Source organism: Entelurus aequoreus, linkage group LG10, assembly GCF_033978785.1.
Source record: "Entelurus aequoreus isolate RoL-2023_Sb linkage group LG10, RoL_Eaeq_v1.1, whole genome shotgun sequence".
NCBI classification, from domain to species: Eukaryota; Metazoa; Chordata; class Actinopteri; order Syngnathiformes; family Syngnathidae; genus Entelurus; species Entelurus aequoreus.
Genome location: NC_084740.1, coordinates 33,858,624 through 33,884,540, shown reverse-complemented (window position 1 = coordinate 33,884,540; position 25,917 = coordinate 33,858,624). Strand labels below are relative to the sequence as shown.

At 38.5% G+C, this 25,917-nt stretch overlaps 1 protein-coding gene across 2 annotated transcripts in view; it reads left to right on the top strand.

Moving 5' to 3' along the window:
• The first annotated feature begins 6,109 nt into the window (after positions 1–6,109).
• Positions 6,110–25,917, top strand: part of LOC133658486 (alpha-actinin-4) — a 36,008-nt gene continuing 16,200 nt past the window's right edge. For both annotated transcript variants that reach the window (XM_062060572.1, XM_062060573.1), the window contains exons 1-8: positions 6,110–6,220; positions 8,540–8,659; positions 9,922–10,008; positions 12,050–12,137; positions 14,270–14,348; positions 14,493–14,574; positions 20,254–20,339; positions 25,822–25,914. In XM_062060572.1, coding sequence (XP_061916556.1) covers positions 6,196–6,220; positions 8,540–8,659; positions 9,922–10,008; positions 12,050–12,137; positions 14,270–14,348; positions 14,493–14,574; positions 20,254–20,339; positions 25,822–25,914 — 660 coding nt within the window. In that variant the 5' untranslated portion in view covers positions 6,110–6,195. The remainder of the gene's footprint in view (positions 6,221–8,539; positions 8,660–9,921; positions 10,009–12,049; positions 12,138–14,269; positions 14,349–14,492; positions 14,575–20,253; positions 20,340–25,821; positions 25,915–25,917) is intronic.

Sequence of the window (25,917 nt, the reverse complement as noted above, 5' to 3'; positions counted from 1 at the left end):
GGTGGCATCTGTGAGCTGATAATACATTATAATTTCTTTATTTTTCGGACTTATCATGCCTTTTCACATCGAGTAAACGCCATAGTAGTACCGTATTTTTCGGACTATAAGTCAGTTTTTTTTCATAGTTTGCGACTTATACTCAGGAGCCACTTATGTCATGTGTGAAATTATTAACACATTACCGTAAAGTATCAAATAATATTATTTAGCTCATTCACGTAAGAGACTAGACGTATAAGATATCATGGGATTTAGCGATTAGGAGTGACAGATTGTTTGGTAAATGAATAGCATGTTCTATATGTTAGTTATTTGAATGACTCTTACCATAATATGTTACGTTAACATACCAGGCACGTTCTCAGTTGGTTATTTATGCCTCATATAACGTACACTTATTCAGCCTGTTGTTCACTATTCTTTATTTATTTTAAATTGCCTTTCAAATGTCTATTCTTGGTGTTGAGTTTCATCAAATAAATTTCCCCAAAAAATGCGACTTATACTCCAGTGCGACTTATATATGTTTTTTTCCTTCTTTATTATGCATTTTCGGCAGGTGCGACTTATACTCCGAAAAATACGGTCCATTCTTCGCTCACACTTTAAGTGAGGGATGAGGCAAAAAACTAATACAGACCTCATGTATAACTTCCTGTTGGTTATGGGACAGAAAGTTACTTACAGCCTGTGTTTTGGTGTCCTCAATAGGGCTGGGTAAAAAAAAAAAAAGTTTATAACCCAATCTCGTTTAAATTTTGCGATATGTCTTTCCCTCCACCCCCCCATGGTAGTCTTGCGCGTGAAGTAGCAGCAGTATCACGCTATGCTGAGGCCGTCCGAGGCAAAACAAAAGAAAGCGAGGGACTTGTAAGCATTGCAATTTTCTGCAGGCCATGGTTATGCAGTATTAGAGGCCATCACACATTTTGTTGGCAAGGAGCCTCGTCCAGGTGCTCAAAGTGAACCACACTAAATTATAATTACTGTCTGACTGAAACTGTTATTTCTATTTATTGGATTTATAACCGAGAGTCTTGTAAGATGTTTATGAAGCTCATTATGAAGAAAGGACAGCAGCCATAAATCGGGAGGTACTTTTGTTTACAAATCTCCCCGCACTGTCAAGTGCGCCAGAAAAAACCAGCAGCACACTTCTGGCCTTCACAATAAAATCCCTGTGTTTTACCGCCTGTCTGAAGGAACTGTGCACAGTTTATGGTGAAGAGAAAAACATAAAGTACATTCGTATTTTGTAACAGAGTTGAGACATTTGTATTATTTGAGTGCGGATCGAATCGATTTAAAACCTTCTGAATCAAAATCTAATCGATTTAGGAAATTGGCCATGATACCGATCCTTGTAAGCACCCATGTAAAATTGGGACAACAGTGTCCTTTAGGACCGAGGTTCTTAACCTTTTTGACTACAGAGGGGCCAGAGCCCACTCCAATATTAACACTGAATTAGTTGTCTTACTCTTGTTTTTAATTGTATTCAATAATTATATCTAATCTACTTAGTTTAACAGAATAAACCTTGTCAAATGAATACTGCAAACGAAGGGACTCATACAATTACAATCACGCGGTGCTAAAAAAAATCTAGGTAAACATATATATTAATATTAAATAATATTAATTATAAATGTTTTTTAAATAAACTGCCAATAAAATTAAAGAGCAAATAAAAATACAGCTTCACCTAGGGCTGGGCGATCTGGACGAAAAAGTATATCTCTACATATTTTTACTTAAACTCGATATTCTATATATATCTCGATATATTTTTCGGTGAAAGTATACATATAAAGATATTTATTTTTAAGCGATATTCAGTGAAATTGAAGTGAATGACAACTGTACTGTAAGTATTCGGTGGCACTTTTATTAACACAGTTAGTCAAGATGGGTATTAACAGCACAGAAAATAAACTGTTTAAGTAGTACAGAATTACATAACATAAATAAAATACAAAATATTATTTCTACGTAAAATAAATAACATAGCTGTGCAAATAATACAAAATGTATCAAACTCAGATAAAAGAAATACATTTGCAGGCAGGCACTTTGTGATTTCCCTTCCTGGTTCGATGACCCGCCCTATCTTGCCTCTGATTGGCCTGTCCCTAACCAATCGTGGCTCATCATAGTAAACAACCAACCAATCATGGATATTCTTATACGTGCAAGCACGTCTCGGAAGTAGGAAGGGGAGGGGTTTAGTAGCCCATGGAGTGGGAGCAGGGGAGAACAAGGAACACAACAAATAAGCGGCGTTTGGTAATTTTAACGTGAAATAAATTTGATTGATATTACGATATTTTCTCAATTCATATCTTGTTTAAAAATATATCGATATATCTTACAAACTCGATATATCGCCCAGCCCTCGCTTCACCACTTTAGCCATAGTTTTTGCGCTTAAACTTTTATGGCTTTTGCTCCAATGTTCTTGTGTTTGTTTGAGATTGTCATTACTGCCACAAGTGGTGGAAAATTGTATTACAACTGAGTACTGTTGCGGCCCATACGAACCACAGCTGAGGAACAGATATGTTTTGGCGGCCCTCTGGGGCAGTGTTTTTCAACCTTTTATGAGCTAAGGCAAATTTTTGGTGTTGAAAAAATCCAGAGGCACACCACCAACAGAAATCATAAAAAAACTCAACTCCATCCATCCATCCATTTTCTACCGCTTGTCCCTTTTTTGGGGTCGCGGGGGGGTCGCTGGAGCCTATCTCAGCTGCATTCGGGCGGTATGCGGGGTACAAGTCGCCACCTCATCGCAGAAAACTAAACTCTGACAGTAAAAAGTCGTTGTCGCAATTGTTGGATATGACTTTAAACCATAACCAAGCATGCATCACTATAGCTCTTGTCTCAAAGTAGGTGTACTGTCATGACCTGTCACATCACGGCGTGACTTATTTTGAGTTTTTTGCTGTTTTCCTGTTTGTAGTGTTTTAGTTCTTGTCTTGCGCTCCTATTTTGGTGGCTTTTTCTCTTTTTTTGGTATTTTCCTGTAGCAGTTTCATGTCTTCCTTTGAGCGATATTTCCTGCATCTACTTTGTTTTAGCAGTCAAGAATATTTCTGTTGTTTTTATCCTTCTTTGTGGAGACGTTGTTTGTCATGTCATGTTCGGATGTACATTGTGGACGCCGTCTTTGCTCCACAGTAAGTCTTTGCTGTTGTCCAGCATTCTGTTTTTGTTTACTTTGTAGCCAGCTCAGTTTGTTTTGTTCTGCATAGCCTTCCCTAAGCTTCAATGCCTTGTCTTAGGGGCACTCACCTTTTGTTTATTTTTGGTTTAAGCATTAGACATTTTTACCTGTACACTGCCTCCCGCTGTTTCCGACATCTACAAAGCAATTAGCTACCGGCTCCCACCTACTGATATGGAAGAGTATTACACGGTTACTCTGCCGAACTCTAGACAGCACCGACACTCAACAACAACACAGACTATAATTACTGGTTTGCAAAAACATTTTTTAACCCAAATTAGATAATCTCCCACGGCACACCAGACTGTATCTCGCGGCACACTGGTTGAAATTTATCGGAGAATCCGGCGTAAGGCTTTGCTTTGCAAGAGCAGAGGAGCAATGATCGTGAATCTTCAGCTCCCCCTAAAAAAAGAATAGTCCCATTCCTGCCTTATTCAGGTTTCTTTGGGAAACTCATGAAAAGATGGCAGCTGCAGTTTAAACTTGTGATAGATGCTGGTGCACTTCCTGTGTGGTGACAAGCATCTGAATGGTGGCGCTCTGGTTATCTGAACGTCAACTTCCTGTCATTGCAGCGGCACTTCCTGCTGCATTCAGCCATGTGTGCGGTAGAACGGGGGCATTGTTGTCCCGCTCCTGGCCTCCCCACCCCTCAATTTGTCTGTTTGTTTATGTGAAATGTATCCCCCCACCCCCACATCCCTGCCCTGTTTATTGGGGGTGAGGAGTCCGGGGTAGCTGCTGAAGGGCGCCATTATCCACCTCCCTCAATGGACGCTTTGTGCCGGTGACCACAGTGGGACGGTGAGAAGGGGGGCGGGGCCACGAGGATCCCCCAATTACAATGTTTTTCAAGCCAGCGGCGGGGTTAATTGCGTGGATGATAGATAGTGAAAATGTTTCTAAAGTGCTTTTAAAGATCCATGCTGTGCATCTGAGTGTGGCCTGACAAAGCACGGCGTCTTGGCCGGCCCCCGCCACGATGAAACGCGCTCCTTCAAAATAAAATGATCAAAAGCATGTCTCCCTGGAATGCTGGCTAACCAGAATCACAGAATCCAAACCGCCATGTACGTGTGTGATTTCAGCCTTTTCCCATCCGCCTGTTTGTGATTTGTTGCTCCATTGTGATGTGGAATTAATTACAAATATCACAGATGTTGTTTAGTTTGATTCCTGTCGGGATTAATGTCAGCCTTGCTCGACATAAGCGAGATGGGCTCGGTCTGTTCTCACGAGTGGTCGGGATTGAAATGATTTGAAAGCTTGTTGTAGAAGAATATGGATGAATATGACAAAATCTAAACCAGTGCTTCTCAAACTGTTTTCAAGTAGCACCTCAGAAAACACTTGGCTCTCCAAGTACCACCATAATGATCAACATTAAAATACAGTAGCGTAGTAGGCCTAAGTATTCATAAAAAACCTAGCAGAGGTTTTATTTAGCAAGTATAGTTGAAAATGTTTGGCCGCTGTAACATTACACACATTTTGAACAGTAACACTGTGTTTGAATATGGGAAAATCAAACACTGTACTTCCTTGGCGTATCACTATTAGTACCCGTACCACAGTTTGAGAATCACTGACCTAAACCAAATGAAAACACAATCTGAACAGTTCAGTTGCGATGGAGTCCATGCACAAAGAATACTATGACCTGCATGTAGGGGTGTAACGGTACGTGTATTTGTATTGAACCGTTTCCGTACGGGGGTTTCGTTTCGTTTCGGAGGTGTACCGAACGAGTTTCCACATGGACATATTTAGTAGCGTACCGCACGTTGTGTAAACAATGCAGACCGAGGCACAACACACAGCATGCTAGCAACGACCGGGCTACGATAGACTAAATGGTAAATGGGTCGTATTTGTATAGCTCTTTTCTACCTTTTTAAGGAACTCAAAGCGCTTTGACACTATTTTCCACATTCACCCATTCACACACACACACTGACTGACCATAAGTCCTCTTTTCACCGGACATGTCCTCTTTTGCGGGGCTGTCCGAGCGGAGTTTCTTAAATGCCTCAAATGTCCGGCATTTTGAGTTAGGGTTGCGTGTATTTTCAATGTACGTTCAGGGTTAAGGGGTTAAACACAAAACAAATTGTGCGCGCAGCAGCATTGGTGAGGGAGGGGCAGAGACAGAGAGAGCGAGAGAGTTATGATAAACGCGCATGCGTTGCCAGGCTCTGCTTTTTATCCATAGATTTATCAGATTTAATTTTTTATTATCTATAGCAGTGGTGTCAAAAGTGTGCCCCAGAGGCCATTTGCGGCCCACAGCTAATGTTTTAAAGGCCCACGGCACATTCGAAAAATATTATTAAAATAAACAACAAAAGTGAAATAAAAAAGCTTAAAGGTTAAATCTAATTTAGAAAAAGTTGCAATGTTGACTAATAAAACAAAGCTGTTTTTTTTTTCTTTCAAACTGTCATTGCTCAAAACTTAATATTGATTTAAAATCAATGTTATTATGAATTTTTGACCTATCCAAGGTTCCGATTACTTCACATCAAATATTCCACTAAGAAAAATATTTTTGGTGGAAGATTTTGCAAATTTGGTAAATAAATAACCAAAAGATTTATATTTTGTTTTCTTACTGTACCGAAAATGAACCGAACCGTGACCTCTAACCTGAGGTACGTACCAAACCGAAATTTTTGTGTACCGTTACACCCCTACCTGCATGAATAATAATCTTCACAGGGGAGGTTTAAGACGAGTGTTTGTGTAAATAAAAGGTGGTAATACGTCTTTGCGACCAGTGGTGGCGCTCATTATGTGCATGTTTCCTGTCCTGTCAAAGTTGATTGTACCACGTATTTTTCATCGTGTCTCTGTGTGTCCATGTGTAGACCTTCACGGCGTGGTGCAACTCCCACTTGAGGAAGTCTGGCACACAGATCGAAAACATCGAAGAGGACTTCAGGGATGGACTCAAACTTATGCTGCTTCTGGAGGTCATCTCAGGTAACGCAGCCGGTCTCTACCGTGTTCTTTTTTTGCACGACTGTGTCGTAATTCCAACGTCCTCTCTATGCTACAATCGCTGCAGAGACTTGGCGTGTAACACGTTTGTCATCAGACTCTCAGGCGCAGTACACAAAGCGAGGGTATCTCCTTTTGCGTCTACTCTAGGGATGTAACGATAAACGGTGTTAATGATTGCCGCGGTGAAAAGACTCCTACGGTTAGTGTTACTGTTTTAAATTTAAATGATAGAAAAACAGAGATTGATAACTGCACTTTGATAAACTTGTGAACTGACTGGCGCCAGTTCGTTAGCTTGAATGCTAAAATGAAAACATAAGTCATTAACACATTACTGTATTCTATTCACGTTAATACATGTAATAATTGAACTGTTCCTTATTACAAATGCACTGTTTTTAAAAGTTGCACGTGATAAACGCTTATTTAATGACACGAAAAGAAATGTAAAACTGCATCAATATACATAAATTAGAGGTGCATCAATAATCGATTTTTGATCAAATCGTAATCGAATCGTGAGGTGCCCAAAGATTCCCACCTCTACTCCTCAGATGGGCATATTGAACTTACAAGCTGTGCTCTCTATTGTTGTCTCTCAGAATGATTGAAAAGAGTGTTTTTACGGTGCGTTCAAGGACCGCTGAACAGAGTAGGACACAACACCCGCCAGAGATAGTAATAAGAGATTGCATTTGTTACAAACATTTCGTTTATATGAATCTGAAAGTGCTACAGTACAAACCAATATTTAGAACAATAAAAGCTTAGTCGTTAAAACAGATAAAAAAAGACTAAAACATTATTAGAGAAGCGTAAGAAACACAAAACATGCAAAATAATGGGTTTTCTAATAGTGTGTCTATTTATTTTAGTTGTTTAAAAGATTTAAAAAGATTTCAGTGTGTGCACAGTGCATATGGACTTTTTGAGTGCGTTCAACAATAGCACAATAACCGTGATATGAAGTGTTCATGTCGTTACATACCTCATCTACACCGTAACAAATACAGGGCTAGTGATAGTGCCAAGGAGAAGCAAGAGCTTGAAAATCCTCCTCCGTCAAAGTTTCCTTGAGAGCCTAATATGTAAATAGTAAATAATAAGTAATAATGTTTTCTAAACAACGGAAGCACACTGACATTTACATATTAGGCTCTCAAGGAAACTTTGTTGGGCCTGGAAATTCCAACAAAGGAACTTTCATTTACTTAAAAGTAAAATAAACATTTAAGCTGTTCTGAGAACTTTATTGATTGGAAATGACCTCCAGCTTGCTGTAACCAAAATGCTTTAACCCGCCTTAAAATCGAAGTTGGTAAAAGGCTGTGATTATTTCGGATTGTTGCATAACTAAAAGACGCAACAGGCAGCCTAACATTGCCGCACCCCCTCTATCCAGATGTACAATCTTTAATAAGGCAGAGTGTTCCTAATGAAGTGGCCAGTGAGTGTACTCAAACAGCAGTGTCCAATGTAACAAGAACGGAAAGTGGCATATTGCACCTGTAGTCCGACGTACTAGTGGTGTCCTAAACCGATATTGATATTGGATATCGGTCCGATATCAGCAAAAAAACAAGTATTAAATGATATCAGCTTGCATTGCAAATTTCTGATGCAAGCAGTCCTGCAGTGCGTTTACTTGTGCAAAGCTGGACAGCCAGTTGACATCTAAATGTTCTCCAATAAACACACAAGGTTGGTCTTTTATTCTATTTTAGTCATTTACAAAAGGTAAACATGTTTGTCTATAGGCTACTCGGAGCTAGCAGCTACACATATGCTCCACTAATAAACATATAATAATAATTGAACAATATTGCAGTCTAAAACAGCGCATTTGTCAATATAAACACGTTTCAAGTAATTATAAATGCATATTCCTTACACATACAAAGTCTCTAAGGCAGAAGCGTATTAGAAAGTATCCAGTAACAAACGTGTCAGCATCATTCAACACACTGCGTCATGAGCTTAATTTTTTAAATTATAGTGACCACAAGGTGTTGCCAGAAAAACAAATTATCATTCAATTTCAAAAGCATAAATCTGTCTTAAGGTGAGTGTTTTTCATACCTACAATTATTCTATAACTAATTTCACTTAATCAAACCTTTTCCAACAATCCACTCTAGAAAATAATAAAAATATGTACTATGATTGCTTATGTCGTATCTGTTGCGGCCAATACTCACGGCTCCTATATCGTTATCGGAAGTGGAAACGGTTGCATTGCGAGTAAGTTTCTATGAATTCTTAAATATGTTTTCTGAAGTATTTACGTGATTTGTGCAGGTGAACGGTTAGCCAAGCCTGAGCGAGGCAAGATGAGGGTCCACAAGATCAACAACGTCAACAAAGCTCTGGACTTCATCGCCAGCAAGGGAGTCAAACTGGTCTCCATTGGTGCTGAGGGTTAGTACACAACACACGCACACACTTTGTCAGCTAGATGAGCATCTCTTTAAAAGGTCATCCAATAGAGGCTTAGAGCAAAGTGTCAGTTGACAATTGAGGCTGGCGGGATGAACACACCCTTTATTAACTGTAAAGTCAGACAAGTGTAAACATACGTTTACAATGATAAGACGGAGGCAAATAACAAAAGTCAGTCTTATCCATTCATCCATTCATCCATTTTCTACTGCTTGTCTCTTTTGGGGTCGCGGGCGATGCTGGAACCTATCTCAGCTGCATTCGGGCGGTAGGCGGGGTACACCCTGGACAGGTCGCCAGTGCAGTCAGTCCTATCTTAAAGGACAAAGCAAATATCATATCAATTTGCCTTTATTTTTTCTTTACAAGAATTGTCATACAAGTGTTTTAGCTTCTATTACTAGCCAACCACTAGTAATAGAAGTAGTACTAGTTGTCAAATTTAGAGTTATTCAACTTTATAGGTCATTGATCTTGATGAGAGGCGAGACATCAGATGAAGAATGAATGACACGCGGTACATAGTGTCAGCTTGTATTCAAGCAATGTCAAGTATTCAGCCACACCGCATACCATGTCTCAAAGATGACGTTCATCTTGCACCCACACATTTAAAAAACTAGTGTGGCAGCATCCTCACACCCTCAGCTGTTCTCTTTCCCAACCAAGCAAGTTACCTTAAACGGGTCATATTAAGCAAAACCAACGTTTCTTACCTTTAGGCATCTATTTTTGAGTACTTGAGATCCTTAAAAGTGCCGGAGATTTGAAGTCAAACCATGGAGGCGTTGTGGACACATTCATTTTGTTACCTATTTTGCCTTAGTGATGTCAGCAGACCTCTGCACAAGTCCGGCATTTTTATTTTCCCGAGTGCAGTTGTAGTCCCAATAACTGACATTTGTTAGTAGACAACTATAGAAAACTACAACATGGCTGAAGGGGTGCAGATACAAGTCGAAGGGGTTTGGCCTGGAGGTGGACTATGGCACGTAAATTAGACCGCCTACAAAACCGAGCATCCTGAGGATAGGGTCTTTTGTTGAAGTGTTGACCAAAGAACCACCATGACATGTTATGTAGACCACAAGGAAGTGTTTTTAATGTAGAAAGAAATCCTAATAATATGACCTCTTTAAGTATTGGCCTCCGAATTAAATTTGGCACAAACCTGCAAAGACAAATACGTCTCTTATGTCGTATTATCAGCTCACAAATAAATGACTATGTTTTGTTTGTAGAAATTGTGGACGGAAACGCCAAGATGACCCTGGGAATGATCTGGACCATCATCCTCCGCTTCGCCATCCAGGACATCTCTGTTGAAGGTTGGACTTCCTGTTTTTTTTTTCATTTACACAACATTGTATTGCTTTGCAATTAGCCAAGAGAATGCGCTTACCTTTGATCGATTGATTGAGACTTGTATTAGTAGATTGCACAGTACAGTACATATTCCGTACAATTGACCACTAAATGTTAACACCCCAATAAGTTTTTCAACTTGTTTAAGTCGGGGTCCGTGTAAATCTATTCATGGTAAATTCACCTCAAAACACTTAAATTGAGGTACCACTATATATATTCTTAAAGTGTCAATATTTTTCACAAATACGAATTATGTTGAACAAAAATTACTTGTTGGTCTAAGGGCTTTTTTTTTGGCGTTCAGGTTTGTCATCTACTGCTGTCTGACCTTTTGCAGTCTTGTATTTGTACTAGAGTTGTACCGTATACTGGTACTAATAAAGTACAGCAGTACTAGTGAATTTAAAAAAGTGCGCTGTTTTGTAAGCTGTGCTTTAAAACATGTTGGGTTGGGCGACAAAGACAATATACGGTGTGATGATATATAAATGATATAAGTTTGTCCAAAGATAGAGTTTATAATACTATAATTATATCGTGATAATACATGTTGATGCCTGAAAAATGCACTGCACAGGCCACAATGCAAAACTGGAATGCTAACGTCCCTCCACAGTGTTTTAGCTACTTCTAAATTGCTAATCCTCGCCTCCATGGCGACAAATAAACTGTTTCTTAAAAGTGTCATCCTTGCAGGACGAGGAATAGCTAAACATGCTTCACTACACACCGTAGGAGGATACAATAGCTAACCGCTAACAGCAAGCTAGCAGTTGGGTGGATCTATGCAAATATCGACTGTAATGCTACCAAGTACTAGAGCCATATATAGTTGATACTACAGTGTTTACTATAATCAATATAATTACTACCGTATTTTTCGGACTATAAGTCGCTCTGGAGTATAAGTCGCACCGGCCGAAAATGCATAATAAAGAAAGGGAAAAAACATATATAAGTCGCACTGGAGTATAAGTCGCATTTTTTGGGGAAATGTATTTAATAAAACCCAACACCAGGAATAGACATTTCAGAATCAGAATCAGAATAGTTTTATTGCCATTGTTTGAGAACGGGTTCACAAACTAAGAATTTTTCTTGGTGCAATCGTGCAACATAAAACACATATAACACAGATTTGGTAATAACAAGAGCTGTAACTGAGCTATGAGATTTTGTTATTTGAAAGGCAATTTAAAATAAATAAAGAATAGTGAACAACAGGCTGAATAAGTGTACGTTATATGAGGCATAAATAACCAACTGAGAACGTGCCTGGTATGTTAACGTAACATATTATGGTAAGAGTCATTCAAATAACTATAACATATAGAACATGCTATACGTTTACCAAACAATCTGTCACTCCTAATCGCTAAATCCCATGAAATCTTATACGTCTAGTCTCTTACGTGAATGAGATAAATAATATTATTTAATATTTTACGGTAATGTGTTAATAATTTCACACATAAGTCGCTCCTGAGTATAAGTCGCACCACCGGCCAAACTATGAAAAAAAACCTACGACTTATAGTCCGAAAAATACGGTACATTGATTATATCAATATAGTTTATTATCTCAAAATATTTTGTTATTTTGTGTTCTCCCGATACCAAATTATTGGTACCGGGACAACACTATTTTTGCAATGATACAATATTCTTTCAGTGATAGCTAATGTTAGCTAGCCAAATCGCTATCATTAACAACACCCAAAGCTAATGGTTTTGGTTCCGTCATTACGTGCTGAAAGCCGTAAGAGGGCAAGATATAACACTTCCGACGTATTGGAAAGTTAGCGCCCTCTAGGCATCCGTGTAAAGTTGCCCCTTTAAAGTTAGACAATGCTTTAGTTTTGCTTACATCATTGTTTCCTGACTTTGCTCGCTGAACAAGGCATTTGAGTTTATTGTGATGGAGGCATTCCTTAACTTGGAAAAAAACTATTTGTCCTGACGAGTAGAATCTTTCATCTTCTTCCCCTTCCGTCCTCGCAGAGACGTCTGCTAAGGAGGGTCTTCTGTTGTGGTGCCAGAGGAAGACCGCTCCCTACAAGAATGTAAATGTGCAGAACTTCCACATTAGGTAAGAAACACACACACAATGTCCGGGTTGCATTTTGTTTTTAAATGTATTTAAAAGCAAAAACATTGTCCCCCAATTCACTTCTTGGTCCTTTTTTCTGTCGAGTCAAACAAGAGAGAAGACGCATGTTGCTCAAAACAACTTAATTGTGTTTTTATTTGTTGTGGTGTCTTCATTGCTGCAACGCAATGCACAACTGGAATGCTGGAAATATTGTTTGTTTTTGTTAGTTACAGACCTGCCAGATGCAGATTGTATTTGTAGTTGAAATGTGTAGAAAGTTCGCCCCCTGGTGGAAAAAGTGTTGCGCCTCACTGCAAATGGCACACTTTTATAAGCGTTACAATAAACATGGTGCTGTGAAAAATACTTTTAACGATGCCCATTTTAGAGGTGAAAAACTAGTTCTTGCTTTTATTAAAGATTCCTATCTTTTTACAACAACATTAGGTAGAATTTACAAGATTCCCATTGCTATAAAGCCAATCCAATCCACTTTATTTATATAGCACATTTAAACAACAAAAATGTTTCCAAAGTGCTGCACAACAATATTAAAAACAATATTCAAATATTATCCTTAGCTCCACCAATGACTGAATAAAAACAAAAATAAATAAATATAAAACCAATATAAAAACAATATAAATATGATTAAAAACTATTTTAAAGGGTAAAACCAATTAAAACAGTAAATAGAAATCTAAATTTTAAAAGACACAGAGGACAACAGGGTAAGGGGTTTTGTACGCATTGCATTGGTTTGTAAAGGACTGCAATCTATTTGTGGTGAGGGTGTAATCATCAAATTGTATTATTTGCCACAATGCATTTGCAAAAATAGAGTAAAGCCAAACAAATATGTTTAGAACTACAGATAGTCTCGCTTGTTTTGTCATAATTTTTCAAACGAGACAGAGGTGCTTGTGAGTGCTTTTAAATAAGGGAGGGGCATAAAGTAGCACTAGCTGCTCGTTGAGAAAAGCAATACATGCTTTAATCAGTAGCTAACCGTCTCTTTGCTATATTTGTCAAAAGTTGCTTTTTTTTGAAGAAGGGGGAAAAAAAAGTCTACCGTATTTTAGGAACTATAGAGCGCATGGGTATATAAGCAGCACCCACTAAATAGAAAGTAAAAAAATTATTTCCATATATTAGCCGCTCAGGACTATAAGTCGCAGATGTATTTTATGTTGTGAAATGAGTTCTTTACGCAATGATTTTGTAAATGTTTATTTACGTATCTTAATTGTTTTCAAACGGTGCCTGTAACACGGCAGCAAAACGGCTGATCAAACAAAACAGAAGTGATCGTCATGGACCCAATAGCTGTGGAAGCTAGCTCTCCAATTAGCTAAGCAGACTTAAAAACTCTACGGTGAATTTACGAAACTGAAACAATACAAAAAGAATGCCATTGTAAGTTAATACTAACACAGACACTTGTAAAAAATGTTACGTATTTGCTAATGCTAACAACCCAAGCGTCATTACATTGCATTATGATAGGCATGAAAACACTCCAACAGACATCACACATGGAACGGTTTAGTAAGTAAGAATTGTTTTAGTTATATTGTAAAACTTACAGCCGTTGGTTAGAGTGATGAATGAAGAATCCATAGGAGTAGAAATTTTAAGTACGATTAGAAGACGGAACGGTACTTGTACTTCCGGTTCAGAGCTTTAAGCAGCAGGAAACACTGTAGACATTCACCCAGAAGCACCTGCAGTGAACGACCATTTGTGCAAAAGATGGCGCCATAGCACAAACAATAACACACCTTTTCAATGTCTTTCCATGTGTTTTATGAAAACCTTTTGCATTAAGGTTGTCAGGGAAGAAACATCCATAAATTAACTGCACAGTTTTATAACCCGCAGGATTTAAAGCGCAGGAAAAAAGTAGTGACTTATAGTCAGGAATTTAGGGGTATTTGGGGCTAAATTGGCAACACTGATCTCTCCTGTTTTGTCTTCTTGTCCTCTGGCAGACCAGGTGCATCATTATGTGTTTATGTGCGAGTGCCAGATCTATTTGAGGTGATCCAAATGTATTTGTGGTGGCCCTCAAAGCAACTAAAACAAATCATTTAGTTACAAATTAAGACGTCACAATGTGTGTCTTCCAGCTGGAAGGACGGTCTCGCCTTCAACGCTCTGATCCACCGACACAGACCGGAACTCATCGACTACGACAAGCTCAGAAAGGTTAGCGCCACTCGCACAGCATTCCAGGAGACCATGTGTCAATATTGAACAAAGATCAAAATATGACAAGTAGAAAAATAGGATTGCATCACTGTGCGTAAGCTAGCTTGTTGCGCTGTCTGACCCTGCGATTGATTGACGCAGGACGATCCTGTGACCAATCTGAACAACGCCTTCGAGGTTGCAGAGAAGTATCTGGACATCCCCAAAATGTTGGACGCCGAAGGTAAGCTCCGTTCCTGCCCGACTTAAGTGCACATCTGTTGCGTGTCGACGAGAAGATGCAACCAGTGTTATTTTTGTTGTCTAATCATTTTCGTCTTAGTTATCGTCAACAACCTATTTTCCCTTGATAAAAACATGACTATAAGAAGTCAAAACCAATGCATGTTGACTAAGACGATAACATTTATTTAAATTTTTTGTCGACGAATAAAAACGAGACGAAAGTTACGAAGCAGAGCCAATCCGATGCTTTTCCTTGCAAGGTGAGGAAGTTGGATTTCTCACCGTAAAAAAACAAAAATGTGTGAATTTAACGTGTTCCACATTGTAATGTGTGTACATTTGGGAGAAAGTAAAGCGGACCCATTTTATTTTTGAGGCTATATGATGCCATCAGCAGATGGTGATCTTTACAAAACTAAGTTAAATCTGTGTGTATTTGCTGCTTCCGGGTCTCCCGCGTTCATCAACAAACTATAATGAAGGCATGCATGATCACAACCCTCATGCACACCTGCTTTGACAGTGATGTAGCATAAATGTAGAAAAAGTGCCTGAAAGATATTTATTGGCATTGACAATTGTATGTGTCATGCATCATTCCTGAGCATTAGATGAATGAATGAAATAAGTTTATTTCGGTCATATAATCAACCATTAACCATTTTGTGTGCCCAGTTTAAGAGTACAAATTATACATACAGTATATAACAATCATACACATTTACACACAAAAAGAAAAGAAAAGAAAAAGCATGACCGAAAAAGGAATAGGCTGAAGCCAAGGCTTATATTTGCCTATCCTATACCTTCACTGAAAATAAGATTACCTGGAACATCAACGTTAAAAAGAAAAAAAAAATCAGATCATGCTACTTTTGCTTTGCAGGTAGTCTAAATGAAAGTGCTTTCAAATATACTCATCTTTTACACTTTATATTTTACTTGACAATATTTACGGTTATTTTAGCTGACTAAAATGTTGTGTAATTTTGTTAAATTAAACTAAGTCAATTTAGATACCGTATTTTTCGGACTATAAGTCGCTCCGGAGTATAAGTCGCACCGGCCGAAAATGCATAATAAAGAAGGAAAAAAACATAAGTCGCACTGGAGTATAAGTCGCGTTTTTTGGGGAAATTTATTTGATAAAACCCAACACCAAGAGTAGACATTTCAAAGGCAATTTAAAATAAATAAAGAATAGTGAACAACAGGCTGAATAAGTGTACGTTATATGAGGCATAAATAACCAACTGAGAACGTGCCTGGTATGTTAACGTAACATATTATGGTAAGAGTCATTCAAATAACTATAACATATAGAACATGCTATACGTTTACCAAACAATATGTCACTCCTAATCGCTAAATCCCATGAAATCGTATACGTCTAGTCTCTTACGTGAATGAGCTAAATAATAATATTAGATATTTTACGGTAATGTGTTAATAATTTCACACATAAGTCGCTCCTGAGTATAAGTCGCACCCCCGGCCAAACTATGAAAAAAACTGCGACTTATAGTCAGAAAAATACGGTATATTAAACCGGTTCCTGGTGGAAAAAAGGTTGGGGAACCCTGCCCTAACGGACCAGAGCTGAAAAACATACCAAGGGTTAAGAAAAACTGCCATTAGTGTCAAGTTTTTTCGACTTACAGTCCGAAAAATACGGTAACTTAACGTACACTAAGATAAATTTTCGTCCAAAGACTAACTAAAACTACATTAAAAACTGCTGTCAAAAGTAACACTGGATGCAACAACGTGGACAATAATGTTTATTGCTTTGTCATTTCATATCCGTTTATTTACTGAATCTTCCCTTGTCTCCAAGTCCAAGACGGATGGCTTGTTTGTTGTGTTACTTTGACATTGTGTAACTAAAAAGTGTTTTTACACCACTAGGAGCTGCCCTCGTTGCTGCCGTGTTTTTCTGAACCTTTTGAAATTGTGTTTGTTTGTCATGCTGCATTTGATGTTTGCCTGCCTGTGTCATACGTACACTTGGTGTGTCATATACTGCTGTGTCTCAAATGGAATACTTTTGTCAGTACGCGTCAATACTTAATTGTGACAGCGAAGTGCTGTCCCAAATCAATTACGGTCGTTGCGAGCTAACAAAGAAATGTCAGTAGCAATATTTCCCCGTCTTTTTCACCATCTTTAATCCTTGTCAATGGTGCATTATAACCACTTGACAGAGCATTATCGGCATTATTTGGCTGGGACAATAAAATGTTTGGGTGTGAAAAAAATTCTATCCACTAAGGGTTCATGACAAAAGATATGACAACCACTGCTTTAACAGGGCTACTTATTTTTTAATCGCACGATTAACGTACGTCCTTTGTGACCATCAGTCCACACCGTAGCAGTGGAGAAACATAAGGCAGGCTTCTATTTGCTATTTATCGTGATTATTTATGATTTAACTACAGACGTCGGGATTAATCACAATTACATATTTTAATAATTTGACACCACAATAAAAACGTGTCTATTACATTTTCTCAGGCCAAAACGTACTCTGTCGGAACGTACGCAAAGCAGACTCTGTTGCGCGCACTTGCGCCTCGCAAAACGTTGATCGGCTTGTATTTTTCACTACATGTGACACCGGGCATGTCATAAAATTTAAATCAGACCAAAGTATGAATAAAAGGTTTTCCACGACTCAACAATTTCACGACAAAATTAATGTGACCAGGCTGCGAGGACTTACCAACTTACCAATTGGTTCTTGCACAGGGTTTGTAAATCGAAAAGTTTGTACCGTGAAGCAAATTTCTCCATAAGAAACTGAATAATGGGTTCCATCCTCGACAAAAGTCCATATTTTAGTGAAGGTTTGTACACTTTGAACACGACATAAAGTGCTATACAATACTGTATATCAAACAAACATACCAAGGAGATGATAAATCATCTCTTTATTAACAAACCAAAACAACAACAACAAGCTGAACTGTGCTGTATGTGCTGCCCTGCCAACGCGCACACACACAGAAATCCCTTTGGTGCGATCACAAATCACACGAATCCTTAACTTAAACAACAGTATTGATAAAATAATAAATATTGAAAAAAGTGAAATCCACTGATAATAACATCGGCAAAGGAGGAGCTGACAAAGGAAGAGACAAAACCAGGAGAAGGAAGTGAGCAGGGGGGAGGGGCCATTTGTGTGGAAGATGCGCCATTGAACGAGAGCTAGAGGTTCTCCTCCACTGTGATAGAAGTCTGCTTTGGCATATTTTCCCAGAAAAGACTGTTCCCATCAAAATTAAAACTTGCTGTGGTACGTAGCCTGCCTTGTTGATTCTTCCACTTGCAAGCGCCATTAATGTACTCTCCCCAAATCATACTTGCCAACCCTCCCGAATTTTCCGGGAGACTCCCGAATTTCATTGCCTCTCCCGAAAATCTCCCGGGGCAACCATTCTCCCGAATTTCTCCCGATTTCCAGCCGGACTTAAGGCATGCCCCCTCCAGGTCCGTGCGAACCTGAGTGAGGACAGCCTGTCGTCACGTCCGCTTGGCCAACCAAAAAGTAACCACAGAACACTAGTGTTTTGTGGTTACTTTTTGGTTGGCCAATGGTTTACGTTGTATTGCGCACCCTGACGGCAAGTGTGGGAGTCGGTTCTGAAGTATGAAGTAAAGAGACGTAACTTTGTCACCTCGCCTGGTTATTGACTCCAACCCAGAATATTACACTGCCCATACCTATGCTCCTTCAAAGGCTGTGCTACTGGCTGCAAAGCATTGCACTTTCAAATACAACAATGAGTAGAGAGGAGTGTTATATGTGTTTATGTGTAAATAAATGAACAGTGAAGTTCAAGTATTTATTTTATTTATATATATATATATATATATATATATATATATATATATATATATATATATATATATATATATATATATATATATATATATATATATATATATATATATATATATATATATATATATATATATATATATATATATATATATATATATATATATATATACACACACACACACACACCGTAATTTCCGGACTATAAGCCGCACCTGACTATAAGCCGCACCAGCTAAATTTAGGGGAAAATACAGATTGCTCCATATATAAGCCGCACCCGACTATAAGCCGCAGGGTTTTGATGTGTAATTACCGTAGTATATAGGGGTTCCTGCTACCACGGAGGGGATTGTCGGGACAGAGATGACTGTTTGGGAACGCAAAGCGTTTCACATCTTTGACATGGCGAACAGCATTCGTGCAGAGTACAAATAATACAACGGTGCAAAGTAATACAAAGTGCTCGCATGTACGTTATCAAAATAACCAGCCTACCGGTATATGAAAAGTCAGTCTTTAATCATTGTGTCATCGTCTTCCTCCTGCGTACTAAAACCACCGAAATCCTCTTCGTCGGTGTCGGAGAAGAACAGGCCGTAAATAAGCCGCACCCTTGTATAAGCCGCAGGGACCAGAACGAGGGGAAAAAGTAGCGGCTTATAGTCCGGAAATTACGGGTATATATATATATATATAGCTAGAATTCACTGAAAGTCAAGTATTTATTTTATTTATATATATATACTGTATATATAAGAAATACTTAAATTTCAGTGAATTCTAGCTATAAATATACTCCTCCCCCCTTGACCCCGCCCCCGCCCACCTCAAACCCTCTCAAGGTTGGCAAGTATGCCCCAAATAGCCTTTTTTTTTTTTTTTTTTAACTCCACATCGATTCCCTCTTTTCTACGCTGATCTGTTGTCTTTTTGGGACTCATATTGAGTTAGCACAAATGGACAAAACTTGTCAAAAGGCGAAAAAACAGAAGTGACTATTAGTGTACAATTAGTCTACTCTATTGCCCAGGAAGTGACATGGAGGGCTGCGCCTTTCCAAAAATGCTGCGCCTTGCTGCCAAAAATTAATAAATCAAGCGTTCCCACACAAAGGCATATTGGGGTCAACCTAAAAGTTTGTAAAATTGAAAAGTTCCTAAAGGGAAGGGTTCTTTAATCGAGGTTCCACTGTACTGTAATGGCCGTCTATACCAGCGACTGTGTCTTTAAATCACTGCTTTGCAAAACAAGCAGGTGGAGCAGCTCCTCTTCCTCGCCGTCAGTGTTGGGCGCCATGACGGTAAAAATGTAAATAACGCGCAGGGACTGTGGGGATATGTAGTGCTTCACGGAAATCTAGCAGGAAACTACAACACGGCATTGCGCGCGACTATCACAATTTGGGGAAAAAAATGGAAAAGTATCAACCATTTAAAAAATAATTTTGTTCATGAATACATCTCCTTTACGTATGTGCAAGTCTAAACGAAGCCATTCAATTTCAGGTAAAGTGCTAATGAGACAACCTGTGTTTTAGCTTAATAGTAGTACGCTGGTCTCTTATATCAGTCAGTGTGGGTTTGGCAGCTACGAACACAAATCATTGCATTCCGCCGTGAAAATCGGGTGCCCCTGATTAGACTGTGCTTCAGTCCATATAATCCTGTGCATCAAGGCGGCCTTGCGAGCGGATTCCGCTCCTCGCACTCGTGTGAACGCACTCGTAAACAGGGAAGTCCGCCATTTGAGACACACCACCCATGTATGCACGTGTGTCCATGTTTAATCACTTGTCTCTGTCCTGGTCTCCATAACCTCCCCCGATAGACATTGTGAACACTGCTCGTCCAGATGAGAAAGCCATTATGACTTATGTGTCCAGTTTCTACCATGCCTTCTCTGGAGCACAGAAGGTACCCTTTGATCCGGCGACACTCTGCCTCTTCAACCCTCCCGCTACTAACAAGCGCCGCCTCTCAGTGCAGCATGGCCTCGCTCTCTTTCCAGCTCCTCTCTTCACAGGCCGGCCTAGAAGGACGTACAGGACGTGTTGGGACACGCACACACTTAGAAAATGGACGTAACTCTGCTGGTGAAAGCTGCAGATGTTTTGTAACTTGGATAAAATAACATGACACTTTACGCCAGGGGTGTCCAAACTATTTTTACTGAGGGCCGCACTCTTTATAAAAATAAAAAAAATATCAAAGCATGTGGGGGCCATTTTAATATTTTCTAATTGGAAAAACTCCTGTAAAATATATAGATTTAAAAAAAAACTTTTAGGGCTCCCCGGACCTGGAAAGGTCTCAGTCATAAAAATGTTAAAAATAGGGTCATTGTTTTAAATCTCTAGATCAGCTTTAAATCTGTTGATATGAAGTGTTATGTATTTGTAATGTTCATGCCCTTTTTGTAAAAGAAAAAACATTGCAAAATCTTTATCGGAACATTTTTAAAAGTGAAATATTTGATATGAAGTACCGGTAATTGAAGTCTTATATAGGTCAAAAATTCATAATAATATTATTCATAATAATATTTTAATTCATGATTTTTTTTTGGACAATGACATATCCCGCAAAATTCTTAGGCCCCACTCATAAAAGTGTAAAAAATACGTCATACATTTTTTTTTTTACTTTCAAGGCTTAAATCTCTAGATCAACTTCAGATCCATCCGTCGATTCGTTTTGTTTGTTTCATTTCTTTTTTTGACATAGAAATAATTGTTTTTTATGGCAAACACTCACAATATGCAATATTTCATAGTGGAATATTTAATGTGAAATACTTGAAGCCTTAAATAGGTCAATAATTCATAACATTTATTTTAATTCATGATTGTTTTTTGGACAATGACAGTTTTTAAAAATATTTCCCGCTAAAATTCTTAGGGATCCAAATGGGCCCCACTCATAAGTGTTCAAAATAAGTCATAAATTATTTTATTTTTTTACTTTCAAGGCTTAAATCTCTAGATCAACTTCAGATCTATCCGTCGATTATTTTTTTTGTTTTCTTTTTTGTTAGTTTTATTCCTTTTTTTGACCATAGAAAAACAGTTTTTTTTAATGGAAAATTTAGTTTTTTATGGCAAACAAAAGTTAAATATTTGATGTGAAGTAATTGAAGCTTAAATAGGTCAGTACTTCATAATAACGTTGATTTTGATACATTAGTGTTTTTTGGACAATGGCAATTCTTAGGGATCCAAATTAGCCCCACTCATAAAAGTGTTAAAAATAAGTCATACATTATTTAATTTATTTACTTTCAAGGCTTACATGTCTAGATCAACTTCAGATTTATCCGTCAATTAGAAGTTTTTATACTTTTTTAAATGTTTTTTGTTTGTTTGTTTTATATCTTTTTTTGCCGTAGAAAACTTAGTTTTTTATGGCAAACACACAAAATATGCAATATTTTCCCCAAAAATGTTTCAAAGTGGAATATTTGATGTGAAGTACTTGGAGCCTTAAATAGGTCAATAATTCATATATTTTGTATTTTCAACGTAGATTTTTGGCCCAAGTTAAACCTTTTCGAGCATAAAAAATGTCTAAATGTACTGAAAATATCAATACTATGGTATTATTGGCCAATGGATGATACGAAACCAATCAGCTTGGGCTCATTAGTATTGTGTCCACTGATTGGCTCAGCCTCAGGCAGCATTACTATATTGGATTAAAATAGTTTAAAGGTGACAATGTGGGTGTTATTTCATTTCTACAGGATTCTAATAATGTTAAAAATGTATTTAGAAGGTGGTAAACAGTTTTTTATGCTCTGAGCTATGAACATATTTGCTTTATAATTAATTCCTACTTGGCGAAAGTGTATGTACCACGGTCAAGCCTGGAAATAGTAACAGATTACCAAAGGTTTACTGTATATCTATTTAAAACAAAACTTTGTGTCAGCTTTGTGTTACACGTGACTAAACATATTAGTTGTTAGTATCAACATGTCCGCTTTTTTCTGACATTTTGTTAGTTTTTTCGTTGATTGTATTTCGACAAAACTTGAGCTGCGGACCACAAATGGCCCCTTGGCTACGCTTCGGGCACCCCTGCTTTAGTCCGTCCCCTAGTTATGTTTCTGCCTCATTTCCATCTTGTTTTTGCACGGCGGTCTGCGACCTCAGGAGATCCTCGCGTGCTTGTGGTAGTTTGTTGCGGGCGTATGGAAAGCTCCTTCACGCTGCTGATTTATTAACGAGAAGTCAAAAAAAAAAGAACTCGCCGCTTTCACCAGGAAGTGTTGAACCGGGGTGGGGGAGCTCCAAGTCAGTGTCCCGACTTGATGCTTAGTTTTCCAGTGGCCATCTCCTCTTAGGAGGACGTCGGCTTTGCTTCTAGGTGGAGCGTCAGGCCGCAGACGCACTTCCCAAGAGGTTCTCCTGTTTGAGGAGAGAGCTGCATTGCTTTGGGATGCTTTGGCTTCACTCTGTCCTCTCTCTCTCTCTCTTTCCTCTCTGCCGCCCTCGCTCGCTGTGGGGCGGGTATTGCGCAGACATCGTGGGCACGCTGCGGCCCGACGAGAAGGCCATTATGACCTATGTCTCCTGCTTCTATCACGCCTTCTCTGGCGCTCAGAAGGTGAGCCGCTCACGTCATCAGCACACCTGTGCATCAGCAACAGAGCGTTCCCATCCTTTGCCTCATTTCCACCAAGAGGATCCAGCTAACATTGTTTAGGAACAAGTGCACCACAGTTGGCAGGGTGTAAACGGTGCCATACTGTGGTAGACATGATCTAAATGTTCTCAATCTATGGAATAAAAAAAATTGGTTTTATTTCCTTTCCATTCCCGTCCTGAAGGGACAAAACCCCAAAGGGGGACTGAGCACCTTGATACTTTTTACAAGGGGGAAACCAAACTACTGTACCAAAGTACTTGGTGGAAACGAGGCAATACAAGCGTCTTTAAAACTGTGAGGAGTTTTCCAAATCACAGTAATATGATTTCTCCTTAGTGCAGCATTGCTGATGGGAACTCTCAACATAAGGTTCTTTGCTTTTTTTAAGGTTGCCTCTGTGTTTCTCAAAGCAGTTTAAATTTATGGTCCTCAAGTCGTGCTCCCATCGCATAAATACAGTGTTTCCCTTAAAACTGCAAACTTAACTGTGGCGCGGGGTTGCATAACTGGCCATGGACATATCGCAACCCACGCAAAATAATGGGAACCTCCTCTGAAGTTCCGGACATAGAATAGAATAGAAAGTACTTTATTGATCCCTGGGGGAAATTCAGCACCACAGTTCGCTCACAATAGACAGTAATAATAATAAATAATATAATATATATAATATATTATATAATATATAACTAATATAAATATATTCTACATATACTCTACATTTAAGTGCAGTCAAGGAACATATGCATTATACAGTCTGATGGCTGTCTGTATGAAGGACCTCCTGTGTCGTTCCGAACACAAAGTCACTTCAAAACAGTGTTTTACTTTAGTATCTGAAATACAAAACATTTTAATATTTTGTTATCTATTGAAATAAACTTAATGTCTGAATCTTTTAGGCACGTCAACCGTATAGGAATAGAGGATAAACAATAACAGCAAATATATTTCTATATAGTGTCGATTAAACTGTGGTCTTAAATCAGTTTCTGCAGATTAGCCATTATAGCTAATACATTCAGCAGTCAGATGATGGGTAATGACGCCTCAGTGAGTGTGTGGCACACTCACTGGCTGTATTGACACTGCACCGATACTGTTGGTATTTCTTAATTGAGCCATCTGCTGGATTAAAAAAGTCACAAATAAAATAAAAAAGTTTGCAAATATGATATTTTAAATGAATAGCTGTGCAGTAAGAAATATGAAACGTGTAACTTTGGTCAATGAGCCAAATAGTAAACAGAAAAATAATACTTGCCTTAAAACATGCTTTTTTTCCTACATTGATGGTAGCGACTAATATGAAACGCAACAATCTTGTCACACGCAGGCTTAATAAGTGCTTCCTGATAAAGACAGTTTGGCGCTTCATAGTCAAATGACACAGCAGCCGTATCGGTCATGTGTTTTGTTCCTAAAGTGATACACACATTGAGGTATCGAGGGACTGCATCGAAGTTTCAGTATTGTTTGACCCAACACTATTTACTAAACGCTGCACACACTAGAAAGAAGCCGTTATTGCTTCAAATATATCTATTGAAGAGTTTAAAAGCGTTGAAAGTTTGTCCCCGCATAAACATGCATACAAAAATGTTTTTAAATGTTTAATTCTTAACAGGTAGCGGCAAATCTATTTTTATAGCGGTGAAAATTAATCTGTAATGAGCCAACACAAAAAAATAAATGGGAAACACTGTAATAATGTAAATAATGGATGAGCTGGTGGGTAAAATTATGCTTTATTCAGTGCTCGACCGTCTTATGTTACAGCCTTATTCCAAAAAGGAATACATTTATTTTGTCCTTAAAATTCAACACACAATACCCCATAATTACAATGTGAAAAAGGTATTTTCAGGAATTTTTTGTAAATTTATTGATAATTTTTTTTAAAAAACAAGAAATCACATGCACTTATGAATTCATAATCTTTGCCATGAAGCTCACTGTTATTTCTTTTTTTTGAATACATTTGCAAATTTCTTTTTCACGTTGTCATTATGGGGTATCGTGCAGAATTTTAAGGACAAAAGTGAAATTATTCCATTTTGGAATGAAGCTGCAACACCACAAAATGTGGAATAGTGAAGTGCTATGAATACTTTCCGTGTGCTCTGTAAAGGAACACATCCTCCAAGCTGTTCATTGCTTTGAGAAACACAAGGCAACTTCACTCTTGTCATTTTGCTTCAACTTCTGTCTGAACACAACCGTTCCCAATGTTTTGTAAGAAATGTGAAATGTCCGTTCTCAATATGTTATAGAAAATCTATTTATTTCAACAGATAGTCTTGAAGTTGTGTCTTTTTGCATTCCAGCCGTACACTAGTTAAATGGTAGGAGCGACTAGAGGACCGCAGCGCCACGTGAACCTGTAACTGGATGTATGGACCCACTTAAGACGCATGGCGTTTTTAAACACACTGTGTGTGTGTGTGTGTGTGTGTGTGAGACTGAAGAAATGAAACTAACCGCCAGCAGTTTCCAGCATGTTTTAATTAGTCCAATAAAGCTGCTGGATTTAGTGTTTTTGCACTTTGACAAACACGTGTGCCATTTTTAACGTAACGTGCCTGGGAATGAGATTAGCTCTTAGTCACTGCTCGTGTGTGTTCACAGCAAAGCGGAGAGAGAACTCTAACAGTGAAATTAAGAATGACTAAACGCTTAGTTTAGACGTAGCTCCATGAATGTTGCTCCGATCAGTGCAAGCGCCTCTCATCAGCGTGTGCTCTGATAGGCCGAGACCGCCGCCAACCGTATCTGCAAAGTGCTGGCTGTCAATCAGGAGAACGAGCACCTGATGCAGGACTACGAGAAGCTGGCCAGTGACGTG